This window comes from Gadus morhua, chromosome 16, assembly GCF_902167405.1.
Source record: "Gadus morhua chromosome 16, gadMor3.0, whole genome shotgun sequence".
NCBI lineage: Eukaryota > Metazoa > Chordata > Actinopteri > Gadiformes > Gadidae > Gadus > Gadus morhua.
The window spans coordinates 5,171,182-5,193,876 of NC_044063.1; the positions used below are offsets into that span (position 1 = coordinate 5,171,182).

At 44.9% G+C, this 22,695-nt stretch overlaps 1 protein-coding gene across 5 annotated transcripts in view; it reads right to left on the reverse strand.

Annotated features, from left to right (window-relative positions):
• Window positions 1-8,654: 8,654 nt before the first annotated feature.
• LOC115560982 (cell adhesion molecule 2) overlaps window positions 8,655-22,695 on the reverse strand; it is a 128,938-nt gene continuing 114,897 nt past the window's right edge. For all 5 annotated transcript variants that reach the window (XM_030380715.1, XM_030380717.1, XM_030380716.1 and 2 more), the window contains 5 exons: window positions 19,641-19,793; window positions 16,790-16,927; window positions 12,134-12,292; window positions 9,909-9,999; window positions 8,655-9,115 (listed from right to left, as the gene is read on the reverse strand). In XM_030380715.1, coding sequence (XP_030236575.1) covers window positions 8,833-9,115; window positions 9,909-9,999; window positions 12,134-12,292; window positions 16,790-16,927; window positions 19,641-19,793 — 824 coding nt within the window. In that variant the 3' untranslated portion in view covers window positions 8,655-8,832. The remainder of the gene's footprint in view (window positions 9,116-9,908; window positions 10,000-12,133; window positions 12,293-16,789; window positions 16,928-19,640; window positions 19,794-22,695) is intronic.

Sequence of the window (22,695 nt, forward strand, 5' to 3'; positions counted from 1 at the left end):
CTACACCCCGACTCTCTCGCTCTGTCTTCACCGAGGACCGTCTGCTCTCATTCGCTCATTCTGACGAATGACTCGCGTCGGCATGGCGACCTGGTGACCGGAGAAGAGGACGACCCTGATTCCCCTGCCCGTCGTCGGGGGAAACAACATTCACAGCACTACCTGAGTTGTGTGTGTATATGAAGATCGGAGAGAGAGCGAGAGAGCGAGAGCGAGAGAGAGAGAGAGAGAGAGAGAGAGAGAAAGAAAGAAAGAAAGAAAGAAAGAAAGAAAGAAAGAAAGAAAGAAAGAAAGAAAGAAAGAAAGAAAGAAAGAAAGAAAGAAAGAAAGAAAGAAAGAAAGAGAGAGAGAGAGCGAGAGAGCACCTGTCGAGCATGCTGCTTGTTTTGTTTTAAACCTCCAAAGCCTAACAGGTGCATGTACGTTTCTTTGGCTAGTCATGTGGAGATGGTCGTGAACTTTTGAACTTTGGAAAAAAAAATAATGAAGAGAAACTGCATGCATTCTCCCTCTCTTAGAGGCTGATGGCTATGAAAGCGGTGCTCCCGCTCCGTGAATCCAACAAGGTCAAACTCTTTGATGAGGAAAGGTTTGAAACAGTGTGAGGCATAGCCCAGTTTATGTCATCACACACAGAATGTTGTGTAGCTCTGCTCATGTCTTCCACGGTTGGCAATCAAAGCCGTACCCCATTTATTCACCAAGCAGGATGGACGTGATATATGATATTATTCATATATTAATATTAGTGCTGTCAGTTAAACGCGTTATTAACGGCGTTAACGCAAACCGATTTTAACGGCGTTATTTTTTTTATCGCGCGATTATTAATATTATTATTATTTTTTTTATTTTTTTTTATTTTTTTTCAAAACAAAGAAGCAGTAGCCTGACTGCTATGCTCAAGGCAGTATGCTTGTATGTTCATCGTTTGCACTTCTCCATGTTGATAAGAGCATTAAAATTAGAAAAATTAATGGGACAAAGAAATCAAGGGATATTTAGCATAGAAAAAAATCGTGTGTCAACTATGACATTAATGCGATTAATCGCGATTAAATATTTTAATCGCTTGACAGCACTAATTAATATACATCATATAAAAAGAGGGAGAGGGAAAAAGAAGAGCGTAGTGTTGTACTACTATGCAGAACCGTGGTGGTGCAGAACATGTAGGTTTGAATTCATGCAGCAAGGATCAGTTCATGGTTTTGGGGGCCAGGGAGCAGAGTGCATGCTGGTCATTCAGAACCTCATCACCAAAAAAGCTGGAAACATTGCAAATGGATGCATCTCATTCTTTCTCTCTGCATGTACCCCCAAAGCCCAATCCACAGCTCAAGTCCACATCCACACCCAGCCGTTGTACTAATATTACAATCATCATTCAGGGTCATTATTCATATTGTAGTTGCCTAGGGAGGAACTAATAATATACTATTTTCATTAAGCATCATTAGTCATACTGTAGCCTCCCAGAGTTTAAAGGGAAGAAGCTGAGGCATACCTTTCTGTTTCTATTATTACATCGCAATGTTTTATTTTATAGGTAATCTTTACAGTGGGTTGCAAAAGCACCTTCTGGAACCTGCTCATGTACCCCCTAGGGTACACGTACCCACGGCTGGGAACCGCAGCGCTATACAGCATCGATCTTCTCCACACAGCACCCTCACAGCTGCAGAAGACCACATCATCCTGTACAGGATGCTCTATTCCTTGCTACCCCTTAAATGATGCAAACATGTAATATCCTAACAACATGTCCCCTAAACCTAATCCATGTCAGTCTTCACATGACATGCTTATATGTTACACTCACACCCACACGCACGCACGCACACGCACAGAAACACGTGCACAAACACACACACACACACACACACACACACACACACACACACACACACACACACACACACACACACACACACACACACACACACAGACACACACACACACAACACCACACACACACACAGCTTATAGCAAATATTTCTTTTTTTTGCTTTTATCCGAGCACCTTGCATTGAATTCAGAAACATGTGACTATGAGGTTAAGGAGCAGGTGGGGGTTAAAGCATCTTGCTCAAGGATTGGGGGAAATCGAAACCCAGTTCTTTTTGACTGAGACAGTCTAGCAACTATACACTATCCCCCTTCCCCCTAGTCACACATTCCCTCCATGCTGCCATGACACACAAAGAAGCATCTGTTTAAAACTATAAAATATTTTATCTGAGATAAAGGAGGCCTTGGCTGGGTGTACGACAGAGGCACTTGTGAGATGACAGGGATGGCGAGAGATATGGAGGGAAAAGAGAAACACTGATGTGTTGTGGGGACTTAGAGCGGGACAGAAAGAGCAGATAGACAGAACAAGCAAGGAATTAAGGGAGAGAGAGGGAGAGCAAGAGATGAGAGCGATCAAAAGAGAGATGGAAAGATTTAGCGTGAGAAAGATAAGTCAGTGTGTGCATGAGAGAAAGCGAGAGAGAGAAGGTAGAGACGAGAGATATTATGGATCATAAGAAAATTAGGTAAGAGAAGGAGACACAGAGAGACAGAGACGAAAGAAAGGGAAATGAGAGAGAGAGAGAGAGAGAGAGAGAGAGAGAGAGAGAGAAATGAGAGAAAATGTAAGAGACAAAGAGACAGGAGAGAATGGAGAGGCTGCGAGGGAAATAAGAAAGGCAAGAGAAAGAGAGATAGGTACTGAGAGAGAGAGAGAGAGAGAGAGAGAGAGAGAGAGAGAGAGAGAGAGAGAGAGAGAGAGAGAGAGAGAGAGAGAGAGAGAGAGAGAGAGAGAGAGAGAGAGAGAGAGAGAGAGAGAGAGAGAGAGAGAGAGAGAGAGAGAGAGAGAAACACAAGGAGTAAGGAGAGGGGTAGGGAGTCACAGCGTCCAGCATCCATCCATGCGTGGTGGTGGTGTCTGGGGCTCATGCTGAACCGGGCCGTTCTGACCCGGGGGGGCAGCGGGTCTGGTGGTTACCGTAGCAACACTACATGTTTACCTGTTGTTGAACCCGGGAAGCCTTTCGCTGATGCCGTGGTTGCAGACACAGAGTTGAAAAAACAGTCGAACATGAAAAGGTTCAAATCACAACACGGGAAAAATCAGCCCAATGCCGAGAGCAAATCAGCTGTTTGAAAAACAACCATCGCATTTAGAGTGACCCAAAGCGGAGCTTTCAGGTCCGAGCCATATGCATTCTGGGTATATTCCTGTGTAACCAGGACACCGGATTAGGCCGTGTCAACCTACAAGCGGAGAACACACAGTACTATTTGTAGTCTGCTTTCCCCTGTAGGATAAAGCCAGAGGAATATACGCTCTGAATTATTCATGAGTGCTCAAGAAGCCCTTAGCCGCCGCTGGAAGTGCTTGGGGCTTTGCTAGCGTCAACATTTTAGGGTTCTGGCTTTTATTTTGAAGTTTACAGGGTATACCACGTCTGCTGATAATTAGGTGAGGCGTATATGAGATGGCAACAAACACCGCACAGTGTGGCACACAGGATTCTTCCCCCAAACACCCCACAAAGAGAAGCCCACAGTGAATTTAAATACATCCGACTGTAATTAAATCACTGGTTTGTGTGATTACATTAGCAAGGTAAATGTAATAAATGGAAAATAATGTAACGAGTTATTCAATTATGGAAAACGATATATACATAGTGTATGTTATGGTGCACGTCTGAGATTGATTATTTTATTGGCTTCTGTTCTGGTCCTCATTAAGTCTGATATGATTACGTATGTACTAAATATATGTTGGGGCCTTTACATTGATAATTGCAATACTGGGTATGTCTTGCACGCTATATCTTAAACGTCCAAAGACATGAGTAATGCAGTCCTACTTGAATTGAAAATGCCTACTACATTTTATTTTTCCCCAGGTGAAGGTTGGCAGAGGATATTTATCAGGTTAATGTCAGAGAAGTAAGTCAATCCATTGAGAGAGCTGAACATTGCCCGAGGCTGCATAATATCTGGGACTAAGCGCGGTGATTACCAAAATTAGCTACTTTATCTTCATGATCGTCTAGTTCCGAAACACTACATACCGCACCGTCTGATTATTTACATGATCATTAAATGCTGTTGTAATTAATCCTTGAAGTTACAGGTATCTTGTATAAGGGTGCTTGAAGGTAGGTTAAGGACATTGGGAATCAAACCTGGAACCATTGGATTAGGAGTCAAACACCCCAGCCATTAGGCTTCTGTTTACCAAACTGGGGGTCAGAGGTCTAATTGTGCCTGCAAATAACGTCACTACAATTTATGTCTTTATATGACACGATGTGCTGAGGTTCACTGGGGCATTGTAACAGGTTAGAACAATGTGCAGGGAAGCAGATGTTCCCCGCCTTTTATGTTCACGGCCCAAAACAACACTAAACTACCAACGGCAAACAAACGCCACTGGGCTAACAATATGCTAACAATAAGCTGAATAACAGGGACATCAATAAACATCCAATAAAGATGTCATTGCATAACTGATCGCTAATAAACAACTTAAGCAGAGCTGAACTGGTGAATATAATCTGTCCACTTTGATTTATTGAGGAAATACTCAACAGACGTTATGCAGCCTAAAGAGTGTTTTGATTTACATGCTGTGTAAGTACCAGTTGGTTCTGTACTTTATGTTCCAAAACATATCCCATAATACTCCCCTAATATCATCCTGCTGTTGTGTACTTAGAAAATGTCCTCTGAGGGTCAAAACACAGCAGGAAAAAACCCAAAACAGTTGGATCACTGCAATACTGCCTCTCACACTCGACAGCCAACATTAAGCATACAAGACTACGAATGAACAACATCACAGAATTCTGGTCATGTCAGCTGTTGTACACGGAAAAAGAAGGGGAAAAGGGTAGGTGTATGCAGGGGAAACAGAACAGAATGAGAGTGAGAGAGGAAGGGGAAAGAGAGGGAGAGATGAATCAAGTCTAACACACCGCCAATTCCTGGCTCAGAGCCCGGCTGCGAGGGCATCAATCACAGGCCGCGTGTTTAATGTTGTGTTTATGAGCACGGCTAGACAGCGATGGCGGCTGTTCCCGGGGTCACGACGCAGACGGGGGATACGGAGTGGGGCTGAGGGATGTTGTACGTGTTGTTGTTGTTGTTTGCTGCTATTGCTTTTGTTGTTGTTCTTGGTGGTGGTGGTGGTGGTATGGAAGGCGGCTAGCGAAGAGTTGTTGGTGGAGATGGAGAGGACGAGGAGGTAGCAGTGGAGGTGGTGGTGGTGGTGGTGGTGGTGGTGGAGATGGTGGATGTGAGGGGAGCGTGGATGAGGCTAAATCAAATAGAAATCTTGAAAGAAAAAAAACACACAAAAGTTTACTGAGAGGGTAAAGAAAACAAACACACCCAAAGAAAAATGAATAAACGACGAAGCATAAAAAAATTACTTTAACTTACCAATGTCAAGGCTAATATTGCAAATGGAACACAAAAACAGACGCTGGCCAAGGCAAAGTTGTGATCCTTCTTCAGCTTGATGCGTCTCTGAACCCTGGACCCCAGAGCGGGGAGCTGTCATGGACGTGGTTTCGGGCCCGTTGCCACGGTGGCTGACGGCTGCTGGTGCTCGTTTTTTCCAGACAAACTGATTATTATGTGTCCTCCGCCTTCATTTAACTTTATTTATACCGCGCGCGAGCGACAGAAATGCAGATAGTGATGAATTGCGGCTAGGCGGTGACGTTTATAGCTTCTCAGCTATCGTTTTATTCACAAATTAGCTTCAGTGCGGAGTGGGAGATCTAAAAGCTATAAGTAGTCAGGCAGCATGAGTGCAGCGCTCCAAAGAATAACTGTCAGATATATTATACATGAAGACTCTCAGCTGTAGCAGTCAGCCGCGCGTCCGCTCCCAGGCACCGGGACCTTGGTGTTTATTGTGTTGATTCTGCTACGGTCATGTCATTGGGGCTCATTTCTCACAGATAATCAAATAAAATAAAGTCTCAAACAGCTCCCAGGCACAGGGCGCACTTTAACAACCTCCAGAGTTTTGAATTCCGCCGTTCCGTTTCAATCTAGAATGATGGGAATGAGCGATGAAGTTTGGGTGGAATGCATGATGCAAGTGGGAACAGGATGATATGGATGCTTGCATAGCCCAACGTAGCTATCCTAGAATGACACAGCTAGCGTAGCAAGCTATAGCTGTCCTAGCCTGATATAGCTAGCCGATCGTGACGCAGATAGCCTAGTGTGACACAGTAAGCTGAACTTGACATCGCTAGCCTAGCCTGACATATCTGGTGTAGCTGTAACAGCTGGCCTAACAGAGAAAGCATAGCCTGTCAGAGTTGTTTTCCTCTCTTTACTGAACCAGAGTTGACGAGACAGACATAACAAATACAAATAAAAATATTTTTCTGTTTGTTTCTCCCAAAAAACACAGTTTTACATTTGTCTTCCCCCAAATATTACAGAAAAATAAACGCTTGTAGTAAGTGTTAACCTAGCAAACTGTCAAAAGTTTAAATAAAGTTCTTGTTCTTGTCATTCTTCCATTTAGTCTATATATATGACAGGAATATTATTAATGTTCTAGTATTTGCAATTCATTTATTTTTATATCTTCAGGCAACACTTAAAAGCTAAATTGTGTGAGCCAAACAGATTAGGTTGCTTCTTGATCCTGGGAAGAGAGCAGCAGATGAACCAGGAACCCCACTGAGCTAGCCCTAAGGGGGGTGGGATAAGTCTGCTACCCCTGCCACCGCCATCACCAACACCACCTACTCCATCACCTCCTCCATGATAACCTCCAGCACCGACCCATCAACATCTCTACCTAGTACCACTAGCACCATGTACCTCGTACCGCTAGCACCATGTACCTCGTACCGCTAGCACCATGTACCTCGTACCGCTAGCACCATGTACCTCGTACCGCTAGCACCATGTACCTCGTACCACTAGCACCATGTACCTCGTACCGCTAGCACCATGTACCTCGTACCGCTAGCACCATGTACCTCGTACCGCTAGCACCATGTACCTCGTACCGCTAGCACCATGTACCTCGTACCGCTAGCACCATGTACCTCGTACCAGTAGCACCATGTACCTCGTACCGCTAGCACCATGTACCTCGTACCACTAGCACCATGTACCTCGTACCGCTAGCACCATGTACCTCGTACCGCTAGCACCATGTACCTCGTACCGCTAGCACCATGTACCTCGTACCACTAGCACCATGTACCTCGTACCACTAGCACCATGTACCTCGTACCACTAGCACCATGTACCTCGTACCGCTAGCCCCGTCGACACCAGCGACATTGTTTCTACCATCAGCGCTACCACGTTTTACACCACTGTCATCACCATCACCACTTCCACCATCACCACTACCACCGTCACCATTATTACCGCCTCCTCCATCACCACTACCACCACCATCCCCATGTCCTACGTCACCACCACCACCACCACCACCACCAGCATTTCATCACCTCCTCCACCACTATAACGATCCCCACCGGCGACCCCACTACGAACACCACCCCCTGGCGGTGGGTGGGGGTGCTCAACGAAGTAATCAAACTCTCCCAGCACCTGCTCTCCTTGCCGGTGGCCTTGGGACACCCTGCTCACCCTGTTTCTAGGTTGTAAATGGAGGCCAGGTCGTAAACGGGCGGTAAAACGGTCATGAAGTGATGCATTGAAACTTGTAAATAGACTTTTAAGTGTAAAGAGATTAATGTTAAAATGATCAGCCCTAAATCGATCGGTACATTGCAAGCCATTGTTGGTGGTAAGGGTAATCTCTCTCTCTCTCTCTCTATGGATTCTAAATCCTCATAATTACATTTAGACTGGACTGCAAATAGCTTTTGTATAATGTTGAATGAGCTTGTGAAAATTATTATTATTATTTTTTTCAAAAAGGAGGTAGAGCTAGTTGTCTGGCAGCCAGAAGGTTGCTGCCTCCAACCTCCTCTCCCCCCTGGCTAATCGCGAGGTGTCCATGAGCAAGACACCGCACCTCAACTACCCCCGATGCGCTCACAGTTCCCTCACATTAGCACCGCAATCGGTGTATGAATGTGTGTTGTGAAGTGCTTTGAGTGGCCAGAGTCTAGAGAAACGCTACATTTCCCATTATATTTTAACGAGAGGTTAACATTATAGTACTATTGAATTATTAATTATTCTAGAAATTCTGTATCCTGCAAATGTTTATACCTGGAGGTGACTCATTTCTAATTTTTTTTATATTTAGCTGTTTCTATGGCCTACAGATCAATGTGGACAGCATTTGCCACCTATAAAAAATCCTACCTGAAACATAATATCTTTACTATTTAGACAAACAATCAATCACTATCAAAACTTTTTCCAACAGAAAAATATTATCACAGTCACCACATATGATGATTTCTTTCGTTACAAAACGAAAAATACCCCTCCAGAAGAACACGTTGGATCTGTAGAACCCACAACTGCAGAAGAGCAGGGGATCCATATATGTCCATATATGGTGATGGTTCATATACGGAAATGTTTCCCAAGCTTTGGGTCGGGACCTCACTTGATATGCATTTGGGGTCGCAAGAGATGTATAAGCTGCAGAAATGTGTTGAAAATAAAAATGAATGCAATGAAAATATGTAATTAAAAGGTTTTATTGGTCTCTTAAATGTTTTGTATATATGGAAAGAAAGCATAACGATCCATGACCCACGAGCAAAACACTGCTGCTAACTAGAGGGGCAATAAGCAGAGGTTCACTTGGACATTGAAATGAATGGCAAATTCATGGTGATCATGTAAAAACAATGTGTGTCAAAGCGGATACACAACCATTTTTCTAATTAGAGTTGCAAAATATTTCCATGGATTCACAAGACGTAGAAGCTCTGAATCAGTATCACGCGGTGATGGTGTACCGTAGACAAAGAGGATGAATTCGGCCGAGCTGGACCCGAGGTGGTTGCTGGCTCTGCACCCGTACGTCCCGTTGTCTGTCCTGTTGAGCGTGGTGATGGTCAGCTCGGGGCCCTCCACGATCATACGCTCCACGTCCGGGAGTTCCCCCCCGTCCTTAGACCACAGCACCGGCTCTGGACTAAGTGGAGGAAGAGGAGGAGGAGGAGGAGAAGGAGGAGGAGGAGGAGCAAGGTAGGAGCAAGGCAAGGGAAGGCTGTTTAGACCAGATCAGATATGATCAGATGTGGTCGGGTTCGATTGGGTCAGGTTCGATTACTTTAGTACTTTATTCAGCCCGAAAGGGAAATTCAGTGGCAATAGCAGCATTCAATGAAACAAAGCATCAATAGAAAAGACAGTATAATGATACAAGTAATGATGCAAAGATAAATAAAACTGAATAAGTTCAGTAAAGTAAATAAAAAAATGAAATGAAATTATCAAGGTGGAAATTATTATAGGTAGGCCTATGCAATAATAGTAAATCATGTAGTAGGAATACAGTGTATTTTTATTAGTTTTCTTTCACAAGGACCATCAATAAAAGTGCTAGTTCCAGATTGTGGTGGAAGACTGCAAAAAAAAAGCTGCTTCACCATGCTTGTTACGAATCCTGCATTCAAAACACATAAGCAGATCTAATATGTATTTATGTTGGACCTAAACCGTTTAGAGACCTAAAGAAGGAGAGGTGAAAAACATGTGGCGGCATCTTCTGCAGCTTTCGTCCATTTACTGCTTATCTTCATGAAGAGATAGGCTAGACCATTTCATACAGCATATGGTCAAGACGAGTTCAGAATGTGGAAACTCACTCGCTTGGTTTTCAACTTTTGGTTTAAGAATCAATGTGTTTTTGCATACATTTCAGACTTCTGTAAACATAAATATAATACAAATAAATATAATATAAATAATTGTGTGTAACTTACATTGGGTTCCCTGTGGACACACACTCAAGTTTCAAATACTGCCCCTCCTGTGGGACAATCAGGGAGGCTGTGATGTCAAGCCAAGGTGGATCTGTACAGACAAAAGATCAAACATTCATTAGCATGTTTTTAACAGTAGCAGGCTATTATACACGAGTTAGCAGTATAGCAAGCTAGCATTCATTTGCTTGGCTGTTACCCATAACACAAACACAATGGGTAAAAGTCCCCATTTAAAAGGAAACAAATGAATAATATTAAAAAATAATTAATAAATTGGGCTTCATTAAACGGCCTAATCTTTAGTATTATATGTAGCCCACCATGATTAGAAAAGTCATTTTTTTTATCTCAGAAATAATACGATATTTTTGTGCTGCATGAGCTGCCAAACTACAAATGTCCCTTTTTAATTTCAGCAAACTGGTCATCTACATTAGCATTGCTATGGCCCACAACAATTTGTATTAGTAGCCTGTATTAGATAGCTCTATAGCTATCTAGACTTGAGGCTAAAGCTTATATCCCTTCCCTAGCTCTGCGTTAATCCCTCACCTGAACCCATAATAATCCTGTTCTGATCCCCACCCCCTACAAATATTTCTAATCTTAACCTTGAAATGTGATTTCCATACGTTTATACATTTTTAATAGCATCAGTCCACTCCCCTGACTGAGAATCATTTTTCTCGGCCTAACTTGTTAGTCACTTGGGATCAAAGCGTCTGCTATATATTAGCAGACGCCCTTATCCCAAGTGAGTTACAACTTAAGCTGAGAACAATTCTTCTCCGCAGCTAAATCAGTGTTTCCCATCCTATTAAGTCTCATGAAGCCCGACAGCACCATCAGTGTGGCTCAAGCACCTCTTCATCCAAACCATCAAACGATAAATGTTTTCTTTTCAACCCAAATTAATTTAGCATAGCTATTGATGCTTTGATTCATATTGAGAGGATTACATGGGTTGGATCGGTGTTTACAATGGAAGTCGGAGAGTATTTCTGGACAACTATCGATGGTCAACAATCGACATATATAATATTGAACAAATATTCCTATTTCACATCATAATTTTTTTTTGGAGGTAGTACGTACGCAACAAAGCAAGTTCAACATCTAAACAAGTAGGCCTACAACACCAGACCTAGGAAAATCGTTCTAAAATGTATATTATGAATGCCCCCTGTCCCCTGATATTATTTTCAGCCAAGCACCACTCTACCAGTACTGATAATATACGTGCATGTGTAAACATGAGTATTACATGTGTGGTGCAAATATTTTCAGCAAGAAAAATGCCGTCCTCCACGTATTTTGTCATTCATTGGAAAGAGTTCAAAAAAGTTTTTGTATTAAGGTTGTATCCCGATTCCACTCATGTCATAAAGTTGGCCTTATTTTACAACAACATAACCAACATTAAAACGACAAAAAGGAAACATTTTTTGGAAATTCTACCCTTGCAATCCGATCAAAATCCCCCTGGTCACAGGTACCCCCATTTGAGAAACACTGCCCTAGAGTACGTGCTACCCTTCGGTGGGGAGAACACCATGCTGAATGACTCAATGAGGGTGCACTCACACTAGGCCATCTGGCCGTGGCCGTGGCCGTTTTCACACCTAACCGTGCTCAAATCTGCCAGTGTGAGTGTGGTGAGTGTGGCCAGTCTGGCCAGGCCAGGCCAACTTGGCCACTTGGGAGAGGTGTGCTGCTATGGTACGGGCCGCTACGGTACAGATGCTAATGAGCCGACACGCGTACACGCACAGCTACGCAACCTGAGCTGGATGACGTATAGTCCATGCGACGACCACGGACATAATAAAGGCGACGAGCCTTCTTTCCCATTAAACGGTAAACATGTATCCAAATAAGCCACAGACTCAGCAAAGTGCGAACTGTGTTCTCTGTGTTGTTGTCCATTGTTGTTAGAACTCTGACTGGCGGCAGACTTTATTATGGTCCATGCAGCGGACGCTTGGTGATGACGTGTTTCGACGTGATGACGTATGTACAAGAGCCTACCGTGGCCAGGCCACAGTTGCGACGGCCAACGGCCACCGCCAGATGGCCTAGTGTGAGTGCAGGCCAGAGAACAATGGGGCCATTTGAGCACAGTTTGGTGTGAAAACGGCCAACGGCCACGGCCAGATGGCCTAGTGTGAGTGCACCCTAAAAGTAGAGCATGTGGGCAGGAGTTCCCGTCACCCAGGACTTACAGTGGACTTCCAGGACCTCTGTGGTTTGGTAGGGTCTTTCCAGCGCCGGGTGCTCCACGCTACAGGTGTAGGCCACGCCGTCGTCCCGTCTGTCCACCTCGAACTGCAAGCTGCTCCTCACCATGAAGGACTTCCCGGTGGCGTTGATCTCCTCCGTGCCTTCAGGGGCAGAGAAGAGGGGGGGGGAGAAGAGGAGATCCGATTAGAGGTCCATAACGTTGGAGATAGTGGTGTTGGGGGTGGTGGTGGTGGTGGCGAGGGAGGGATAGGGGTGGTGGTGTATAAGGTGGTGGTTGTTGAGGTGGTGGGGGTGGTGGTGGTGGCGAGGGAGGGATAGGAGTGTTGGTGTATAAGGTGGTGGTTTTTGGGGTGGTGGTGGTGGCGAGGGAGGGATAGGGGTGGTGTTGTATAAGGTGGTGGTTTTTGAGGTGGTGGGGGTGGTGGTGGTGGCGAGGGAGGAATAGGGGTGGTGGTGTATAAGGTGGTTGTTGTTGAGGTGGTGGTAGAGGTGGTGGTAGAGTTGGAGGTGGAGATGGGAGTCGGGCTGGTGGTGGATGTGGTGGAGGTGGTGCTGGCATTTTGGTGGTAGTGGAGATGGAGATTGAGGTGGTGAAGTGACGTCATGCACCATGGGACATAGCGTGGAAATAAGTGGGGAACCACATTTGTACACACCAATTTCTGCAAAATTATGAATGTCCTGTGGGTGTGTGAGAGTAAGCGTTCTTCTGCGTGCGTGTGCGTTTGAGTGACTGTGTGCGTGCATCGGTATGTGTGTGAGAGAGAGTGGGTCTTAGACCATGAGATGGACTGGACCTTTCAGGCTGCGTCCCTGCCTTAATGTCACGGTCTACTTCAGATCCAATGGGCTGCACGTTAGCAGCGCTGATGAAGGCAGAATGAGACTCATACTCAAGAATGGATGAATTTAACCACAGAAAAAATGACAATAGACCAGTCAGAAAAATGAAATGTGTAACAGCATGCATTGACTCGAAATATCGTACATGACAAAACACCTTTTAGGGAACAGAGCATTTTCGAAGGCAGGAGAAAACTGGCTTATTTGGATGGCAGCTGTTCCTACGAGTCATCAAAGAAAGAAACTGTGTATAAAAGCCTTATATAATGATACAGTTTAGCACAATAGATGAGATATTATTTCACTATGGAGTACATTTTGACTTCTGTTTCCTTCTACCAGTGAGAGTGGAAAATTTGGCCTTGGAAATTAATTGAAATTGAAGTCAAACTTTTCGGCCTTTGGAAGTCAGACACAAAGAAGGCAAATGTTTAACGCCTTGATTTGGTTGACAGGGCGAGAGACTCCTGTAGGACTGCCTTTCAAACACCAGCACAAAACAACGTCTCCAGTCAAGCCCACTCCACTCTCACTTTGGAACGCTTGGCATCATATCACCGACGTCAAATTGTCGTCTGCATATGCCAACTCCAAAACTGGAAATGATTGAAGTTTCTTATTTTGACCGAGGCTGTTGTCCACGTGAAAAGGATTCTGGAGTATTCCTCCAGGCCAACAGTACAGCGGGTGGAAGAGGCCGGGCTGTAGCATACTTCCTGCCACAGCTGGTTGTGGGTACTGAGCAGTGCACAAGTATCATTAAGAACCCTTCACAAGCTGCTGCCCTTCCCAGACAAGTCAGCTTCTAATAAAAGCCCTGCACAACAGTCTCTCACACACACTCTCTCACGCATGCACACACTCTCACGCACGCAGGCAAACACGCACACACACACCCCCCCACACCCCCCCCCCCCCCACACGTAGGTAACACACCACCCGCATTCACACACACTTTTCACAGTCAGCACACACTCACATACATCCACAGTCCCATACTGAAACACACACACTCACACACTTTTCACACGCACACTCACACACTTTTCACAGTCAGCATTCAGACCCACAATGAAAAAAATGTGTCTCTATTTATTGCCTGATTATGCACATGTGTGGACATGCATACATCTGCATAATACGATTTAATACAAAGAACAAACAAACGATTATGTGCCGTCATTAAGTCAACCATTTCACTGTGCTTTTAACTGAGAGCAGACTGAGATCAAAGTCACTGAGATCCGGAAGATTTTCATAAGAAAGGGCCTGGCTGGGGATTTGACTATGAAGCTGGGAATATCAGCTTCCCTTTCCTGTTTTTTTTTTTCAGTCTTTCTCAGTTTTTCTTCACAGACTGCAGTTGACTAGGAGTTTCATCACCATGTCACTTAATTAGGCTGGTTTGTATCCCATTTTTTCGCAGTAACAACCCAATAAAAACATGTAATGTCTAATAGTGCTTGTAGGGCCTACAGGAACTTCAGGATCTCTCTAGGTAGGGTTGTGTCAGGCTATGTCTGCGTGTGTTTAAACATTCAAAAGGAACATAATGTGTTCTCTTTGCTGATGCAACGGTTGCACCAGCGGTACTGCAGATTATTATCTTCACTGTAATGCTCTCAGACGCACGGCTGTCACTCAACAACAACTAATTTGTTCGCCTCCGTAAGCCGCAAAACAAATTATTTGCCAATGAACGAGGGTTGCCTCTTAAAAATCCCGCGATGTTCGTTGTCACTCGCACAAACGGCGGGAAAACAAACCTCTGGTGCGTGAAATAAACAAGACATGTTTTTTTTTGCTGTTGCACCTGCTGATGTCCTCCAGCCGTGCAGCTGGACCCCCCCCCCCCTGAGGGGAAGGGTTTGAGTGACGGACGACACGGCCCGACAGCGAGGCCCAAGTCGCAGCATGACGCACACCGCAACTGAGGCTCCCGCGACTACCGCGACTAGCTCCGGCACCGCGGCACCGTCGGAGCGCCTTTTATTGAGCGCCTTTTATGCAGCGTCTTCAGAAGCTCCGGCACACAGATTGTCATTTCCCCCTCTTTGACACATGTTGATGGGGAAATATCCCTTTTAATGTGCAGAGCCTCCGGTCCTTCTGTGTTTACTACCGGTTCGTGCCTTTGACGAGCCAAGGGTTTGTAATAATAATAACAACCCAAGCCCAAAAGGGGAGAATAATAAAAACATCTGCATCTGTATGTAAATGACAGGTCCTGACAAGGCAACTCCATTGGGTCCTGATTCTGAGATGAATATTGTATGTTTATGTTAAATGAATGTATAGACGTGTATATGTGGTCCATTGGGTAATGTTTTGAATTACAGGTAAGACTATAGCTTTCCTGTGGGTATGGGAAATGTACACATTTCAAACTAGGTACATGTACCTTCCATTCTCTTTTCTTTAATATAACATTATAGCAGAATTAATGCATGATGAATTCTGTGAAGCCCAAAGGTGAGGAATGGAGACTTTTATGATTTTGCTCTGATGCAAAAACATGTTGTATTGGAATCTATCTCATGTCGGTTTGGAGTGAAATATGTTATTTTAAAATCAATCTCAGGAGAGGGACAAAAAACTCCAAACAAATCAAAATGTTCATGCGTTTTGGAGGCAGACAGTCTGGTGTTGATGCGATGTGCCAAGCCTCCACTGGCCTTTCAGAAATATACGTGCAAGCCATTTCAACAAGAAAACTTCATTTCCCAGCCCTCCCCCATCAATCATATTGCCATGTGGGGTACGCCACAAACCCGCCAAGAAAGAGCTTCTCTCTTGCACGCAAATCTTCAATAAAGACCAACTGCCGTGCACAGATTTCCCACTGCAACCCCGCTTGCATTAAAGAGCTACACATGGCTTAAACCAGTACTATCAAATCACAGGAGGGGAAAAAAAACAAGACTTTTCACCCGACGACTATAAAAACACTTCAGAGGCTGTGCTCTCGAGCTAAAAGCCGGTAAGAAGACAAATAAACAGGTGTTATTTGCTAGCAAGGGAGAGAGCCTAGCATAGCTTCGCTGACAGATATACCGCAGAACATTAGCAGCTCCACCGCCTGCGGATTGCTTCTCAGAGACTCTCAGACAGGGTGTTAAACCGCCTGCGTAGGCCGGGCATCCATTTTACTTCCACTAGAAGCTTCTCTTAGGGCTTTATTCACCTAGGGGCCATCTCACACATTCAGTTCACACAACCAGCTAACTTTTAGCACAAAAAATATGGCCCATATAGGTGAATAAGTCATATTGCTTGTCTTTGCCAGCAGTATTGAAATGTATTGATATGTGTTTTCTGTCTCTATTGCCTAAGCCAGACAGCGGAAGAGGAACATTAAGGTTTAGTCAGCTTAGTCTTCAACCACACAAACAGACGCTGTAATGTCGATGATATACTTGGGGTAGTTATACTGTCTGTCCAGTAAGGGATTGACAAGGAAACACGATCAGCCTACAGTAGACGTAAAATACTGTGGTGGTTGAAGTAAGATTAGGAGTAAAAAAAAAAAAGCAAGCACATCAGAGATTTAGATATGCTAATAATAATCATAATGATTCAAATACATTTGTTTGATGTTTGTAAAAATTTGACTTCACCATACGTCATGAATAGTGTGGAAAACGTCAATCTTCATCGCATAAAGTAAATCACAATAAATAATATAACGACAACAGGAAGTTGGAGCTTACAGGTCAAAGGTGACTGCTGCCTATGGCCGCAGAGGATACATACAGCTCACAGGTAGGGGACTCGGGGATGGCGTGTCGCCTTACCTTGGACCTCCTTGTCGTTACGGAACCAGCGGATGGTTGCGGCGGGCCTGCTCCCGGCTGACGCGCAGGTGAGGGTCACCATGTCCCTCTCCACGGCCGGTTTGGTGAAGCCGATGATCTCAGGCCGCTCGGGGACACCTGGGGTACACCGAACGCACAGGCGTCGGCGTTTGTTAAAACGCCTTAAAACGTGGCTCGAGACAAAACCACGAGATGAGATCACTGATCTAAAACTCGGATTTCCAACTTGGGGAGCATGTTACGCATATGAGGCTGTCTTACATTTACATTTACATTTAGGTCATTTAGCAGACGCTTTTATCCAAAGCGACTTACAATAAGTACATTTGTCACAAGAAGCGCATCGATATATCGCTGTCGGTACAGAAAGGATGTTCAGAGAACCAAGTGCAAGTACAACAATCGCTAGGCTAACCAATCCCCCGTGTTACAGCCATGATAGCAGCTACTGTATGTGTACTATATGTGATGTTTTGTCGTAAATTGCGATGTTCTGTTCTAGTTGCTAATTGTGTTGATTCCTGCCCAGGGACCATTCAAATTAGACTTCTCTCTAACTTTGGTTCAGCTATGTTGAGCATAGCCCCTGTTAAATAAACGTATAAACAAAAAGGACGTTTAAAATCCGTTCCCCCGTACCTGCACTCTAAGATGCAGGTACGGGCGAACGGATGAGATGTTAAACTGAGGTCCTGACTCTCTCAGCTCACGATAGTGCCCATAGTTGTACAAGCAGGGGTGCTAACCTCGGTGTCCTGGCTCCACACCACCTGGTCTCTTGATTGAATCGTTTCCCAGCTCGCCGCTCCAGTGTCGCTAATAACCAGCGTGTGGTGAACATGTATCACCCAGGTGGGTGCTACGCACTGTTAGCGGGTGAGCTGTGATTTCCCCCCACACACTTTGTAAAACGCAATATAAAATCAATGAATTATTATTTATTATTACGAGTAGGAGTATCTGCGGGGAGGCAGTGTTAAGTGTCTCTTGTCTTCCGGAACAATCTGCCAGAAGGTATCTCTGGTCTTTTGAAAAGTTTACCAGAGGAACCCAGGGCAATCTGTCAATATCTCAAGAAGTACCTTTATAGTTTTTAGTTTAGCTGCTTCTGTTGGTTTAGAAACTAGGTCGTGCAGAACTTGGCATATTTTTTATAGCTACTTCAATATTGATCACATGCTTTGATTGTTCACGCATCACTTGTAAATCGCTTTGGCTTACAGCGTCTGCTAAATGAAAATGAAGAAAGTAAGTCTTCTCCTTTCGTGTTTGACGGCGAGTTCAACAATGCAGAAGGGTGCAAGCAACAAACCCAATGCTTTTCTGTCCGTCAAATCCATAACGTCTTGTTCATACATTGAAATTACAGATAATAAGCACTTACACTAAGTATCATCATATACCCAGAAACACTTGTGTATTTCTGATGTGCATGTCTGTAAAATGCGACCATCACAACTACCTTATACTTTTGTTTAAAAGTCTAAGACTTTTACTTGCAGTGTTGTCGCAGACATCATGATGCAACCTTGGATATTCCTAAAATGGAATCACTTCCTGTGTTACAGAACTACGTCAGTTTACACTTTTCCAGCCACCTCTGATTGGTTGATTGGCTTCTCGGTCAGAACAGGTTTCATAGCTAATGGCGGTAGAAGATTAACTGCACAACAGAGAGCAGCCATAGAGCCCTCGAGGAGAGAGGCCGCATCTGTTGAACCAAATGTGGTGACCTTCAGGCGCTACTCCGGCTGTCTGCTCCAATAAGGGTCAACGAGCACGTCAGTAGATGATATAAAACCGTGGCGCCTTACCCTCGGAGATAAGTCCACCTGGCGGAGAGCCACACCTGACAGATCAGATATCCCTGATTCATCTGAACACACAGGTCACTGCGTACACCACTTTCTGAGTAGTTCACCGTTATTGACGCGGTGAGCCATGTTAGAATAGATGACTACAGGTGATAGGAAGAACATGTGTTTTGCAATCACTTGTTTTGGTGCCTTTCTCGACAGGACAGTGTAGAAGAGAGACACGTGTATAATTTCCTACACAGCGCATTGCCAGATTAAGGCACACCACTCAGCTAGTAGTAGTACTTACCGCTCAATTTGAATTGCGCCGTCTAATTTTGTGCGTCAAATCAGCGAACAGAGGGAGTGTCTGAGATCAATGACATTAAAGTTAGCTCTCGTTGACGGACATCTTCACGCACAGTGTTTGGTTTGTTTACAGCCTGCGCTGCGTGATCCCCCGGCCAAACGTTAGCGATTGGTTATGGCAGATCCAGAGTGGCAATGGGCAGATCTAATAGTTTTAAACTTCAACAGACACCCGCCTTCAAGTGAGTTAACATTTGTCAATTGAGTAGTTCCAGACTCTCTGTACAAATGACATGAAGTACGAGAGTCTGGTAGGACCAGGCTACCACTCTGCCCCCCCGTATGTTAAATTATAAGGTTAAGTGTTTTTATGATAGTTCTTAGGGGAGGGTGGGGGGATTAAAATAATGATCAAATTAATATAATGTGGGCTGATTTAAATGGTGTTCAAGCAATAACCCTCACAACACCATAATGAACAGCAACCAAAAACAAAAACAAAAAATAGCTCAACAAAAAAAACAATACCGCAAAATGAAACAACAAGCACTGGAAAGCGGCCAAGAACGTATTAATAAAAACGACAACGAAAAACGCGTATGAGGCGCTGAATAAAAATAAATCTCTTTTCCCCCTTTTGTCACGGTTTCTTCCTACAACTATCCCGGCCGTGTACGTCTGTTGGGAGGGCCCAGCTCGCGGCCCAGGGTGGTGGGACTACTCACCCAGCACGGTGAGGTAGGCCCTGGTGATCTTGATAGGCATGGTGAAGAGGGAGCAGGTGTAGAGGCCCTCGTCCCCCAGCGTCGCGTCGTTGACGCTGATGGTCAGCTCCTGCCAGGAGGCCCGCACCAGCTCGATGCGGTTGTCACGGAGAGCTGCGTGCGAAGGAGGACACACGCGCACACGCGCGGAGGGAGACACACACAAATGAAGGAGCGCACATGTAGAAAGACACGGTGCGGTAGGTTTAGACCCGCACAGATGAGGACGCAGGCTCACACGCAGACACACACACACACACACACACACAAACATGAAGACACACACATGCGCACACACACACACACGCACACACACGCACGCACAAGCACACACACACACACACACACACACACACACACACACACACACACACACACACACATGGTTGGTCAGGGCATTTCATATCACTGAGGCAGGAGAACTTGTCATCAGCATTTAGTCTCAGTCATTTCACACATATTCCCATCTCTAATCATCACTGACTCAGTGTTTATGCTGTAAATACCCTTTTGCTAGATCTCCTGCCGCCACTGTTATTCACATTAGCCTAACAACAACAGCAACACACGCAAGCACAATAAAGGATTCTGGAAGGAAGCAAGACAAAAGCCAGTAAATCCCTGACGATGGTGTCTAATGTATTGTTTAATGTGAACCGCCATCACCAACCGTTACCCCCCCCCCTCCCTCAGAGTGCGGAAAGTTCCAGTCAGAATATAAAACCATGGTTACTGTCATTATGAGGCAGCAATTATAGTTGCTGTCGACACAAACCCAAACAGAAATTAAAAAAAGTTCACAGTAAAGACAATAACAGCATTAATAAAGACTAAACAAATAAGCAATGAGTTACAATCATAACAAATCAGTAAGTCTTTGCTTTGTTTGTATGTTCTCCACAATGAGGCATTACACCAGTCAAGAGATTTACAGTAATTACATTGGAGCATTTAGGCTCCATGCTTGCCATGTTGCGCACAAGTCAAAATGATTATGCTAGCCATGGTACTTTTTAGCCATTCTAAGCATATAGCAATGCTATGCTAGCCATGCTACCTACGCCAACTATGCTACAAATATAGCCATGCTACCTATGGTAAATTGCTAGAAATGCACGTCTAGTCAACATGCAGGCTACTCATGCTACTAGTTGAGTTTGAATGCTGCAATAGGCAAAGTCCCCAGAAGAGATTAATACATTGAATCTGAACCAACTACCAAAAAACACTGCAATGCAAATTAATTAAACTATTATTGTTCCTTAAATGAATGCATCTTCATCATCGTCAATATCATCGTAATCTTCATCATACAAGCTGACATTATTATTTCCATCAACTCACCCCACATACCCAAGCACGAACACGCACGAACACGCACGCACGCACGCACACACACACACTCGATTGGGAACAAGACCATTCTGGGATTTCTTAAGAAATGTGGAGAGTTTGGTATCGTTTTTTTCTGGACACAACTCTGGGGCATCTTGAATCAGTGGTCCGCTTCTAAAACCCTGCCACAACCCTGCTACAAGACTCACAGAGTCTTCCCACAGGGTGTGAGGAAGAGAAAGGAAAGAGGAGAGGGAGGAGCGAAATAGGAGGGAGACAGGAGAGAGAGGCGGAGAGAGGGAGGACAAGAGAGGGAGGAGGAGAGGATCCATTCAGAGTCCTGTGTCTTGCCAAAAAGAGGAGATAGGGAGAGAGGGCAGATAGAAGCATGTGGAGGAAAGAGAGGGAAGAGGTTAAGCTGACAGGTAAGAGAGAAGGTGGAGGAGAGATGAGAGAGGAGGAGAGAGAGGAGAATGGACAAGAGGAGAGGAAGGGGGAGAAAAGTGGTCTTCATTGAATAAATTACACATTGTTAATCCCTAATCCCCTGGGGATTGGGAACCCCTCTCTCCCTGGCCCAACTCATTCCAACTCTTCTTGGATCCTATTACACAAGCCGGGTCTGACAAAGATGCTTTGTGATTAGTATTTAATCAACACCCGCCATTGTGACTAAAGTGTCTCCTCCATCAGACGACGATGCCCAAGAAGTCGTCTCTGTGAATATTACTAACCACTGGCTCAAACCTCGCTTCGGAGTTTAGCGATAAACACGCGCACAGGACATGTGAAATACAATTAAATTAGTCAGGGGGGCTGAAATGGTTATTAGATTCACAAAGACGGCAGGCGATGCTAACAATAACGTTCCTCGGGTCCAATCAGACCCTATCATTTGATCAACACACGTGCTCACATCCGCATCCATGCACACACACACGCACACACACACACGCACACGCACACACACACACACACACACACACACACACACACACACACACACACACACAAATACTTGCAAAAAATATTTGTTTGGTTAGTGTTTGGTTAGTCTTCTAAAATACAGATTGCATTTACCGTGGCTTCTTTATTTACCAACAGCAACACACAGAGTTCATATAAACACGTGTTCAAAGCTCAAATTAAACATTTATAAACCGAGCCGTCGGGGCGCCTGCCTTACACAGCGAGACTCTAAACAAACATTTGACAGTTCTACTGTAACGAGATGCATCCTGGGAAAAGGAGAACCACACCCTCTAATCCCTGATGGTCCCTCCCCCGCCTGCCTCCACCCTTCCTTCCGAGACGTTCGTCTTTGTAGCTGAGATTCATCAGATGCAGGCTCTAGCAGAACAACATGCCCACGGGTGGGAAGGAGGTGGTGGTGGTGGTGGAGGAGGTGCAGGTCGAGGTGGTGGGGGGGAGGCAGGGGAAGGTAGGGAGAGGGAGGAGGGGGGAGGAGGGGATGGACGGGGGTGGAGGGAGAGGGGGAAGGACCTGGTGGTGGAGGTGGTTGTGGATGGAAGGAGGTTCACGGGGATGGTGGAGGGGAGGATGTGGCGTTGTAGGGGAGGTGGACGAGAAGGGGAGGAGGGGTGTTAAGAGGTAGCTGAGCGAATCAGAACCCCTTTACAGCAACTCCAGAGACATTAAACCCGTGAGCCACGACTCTGAT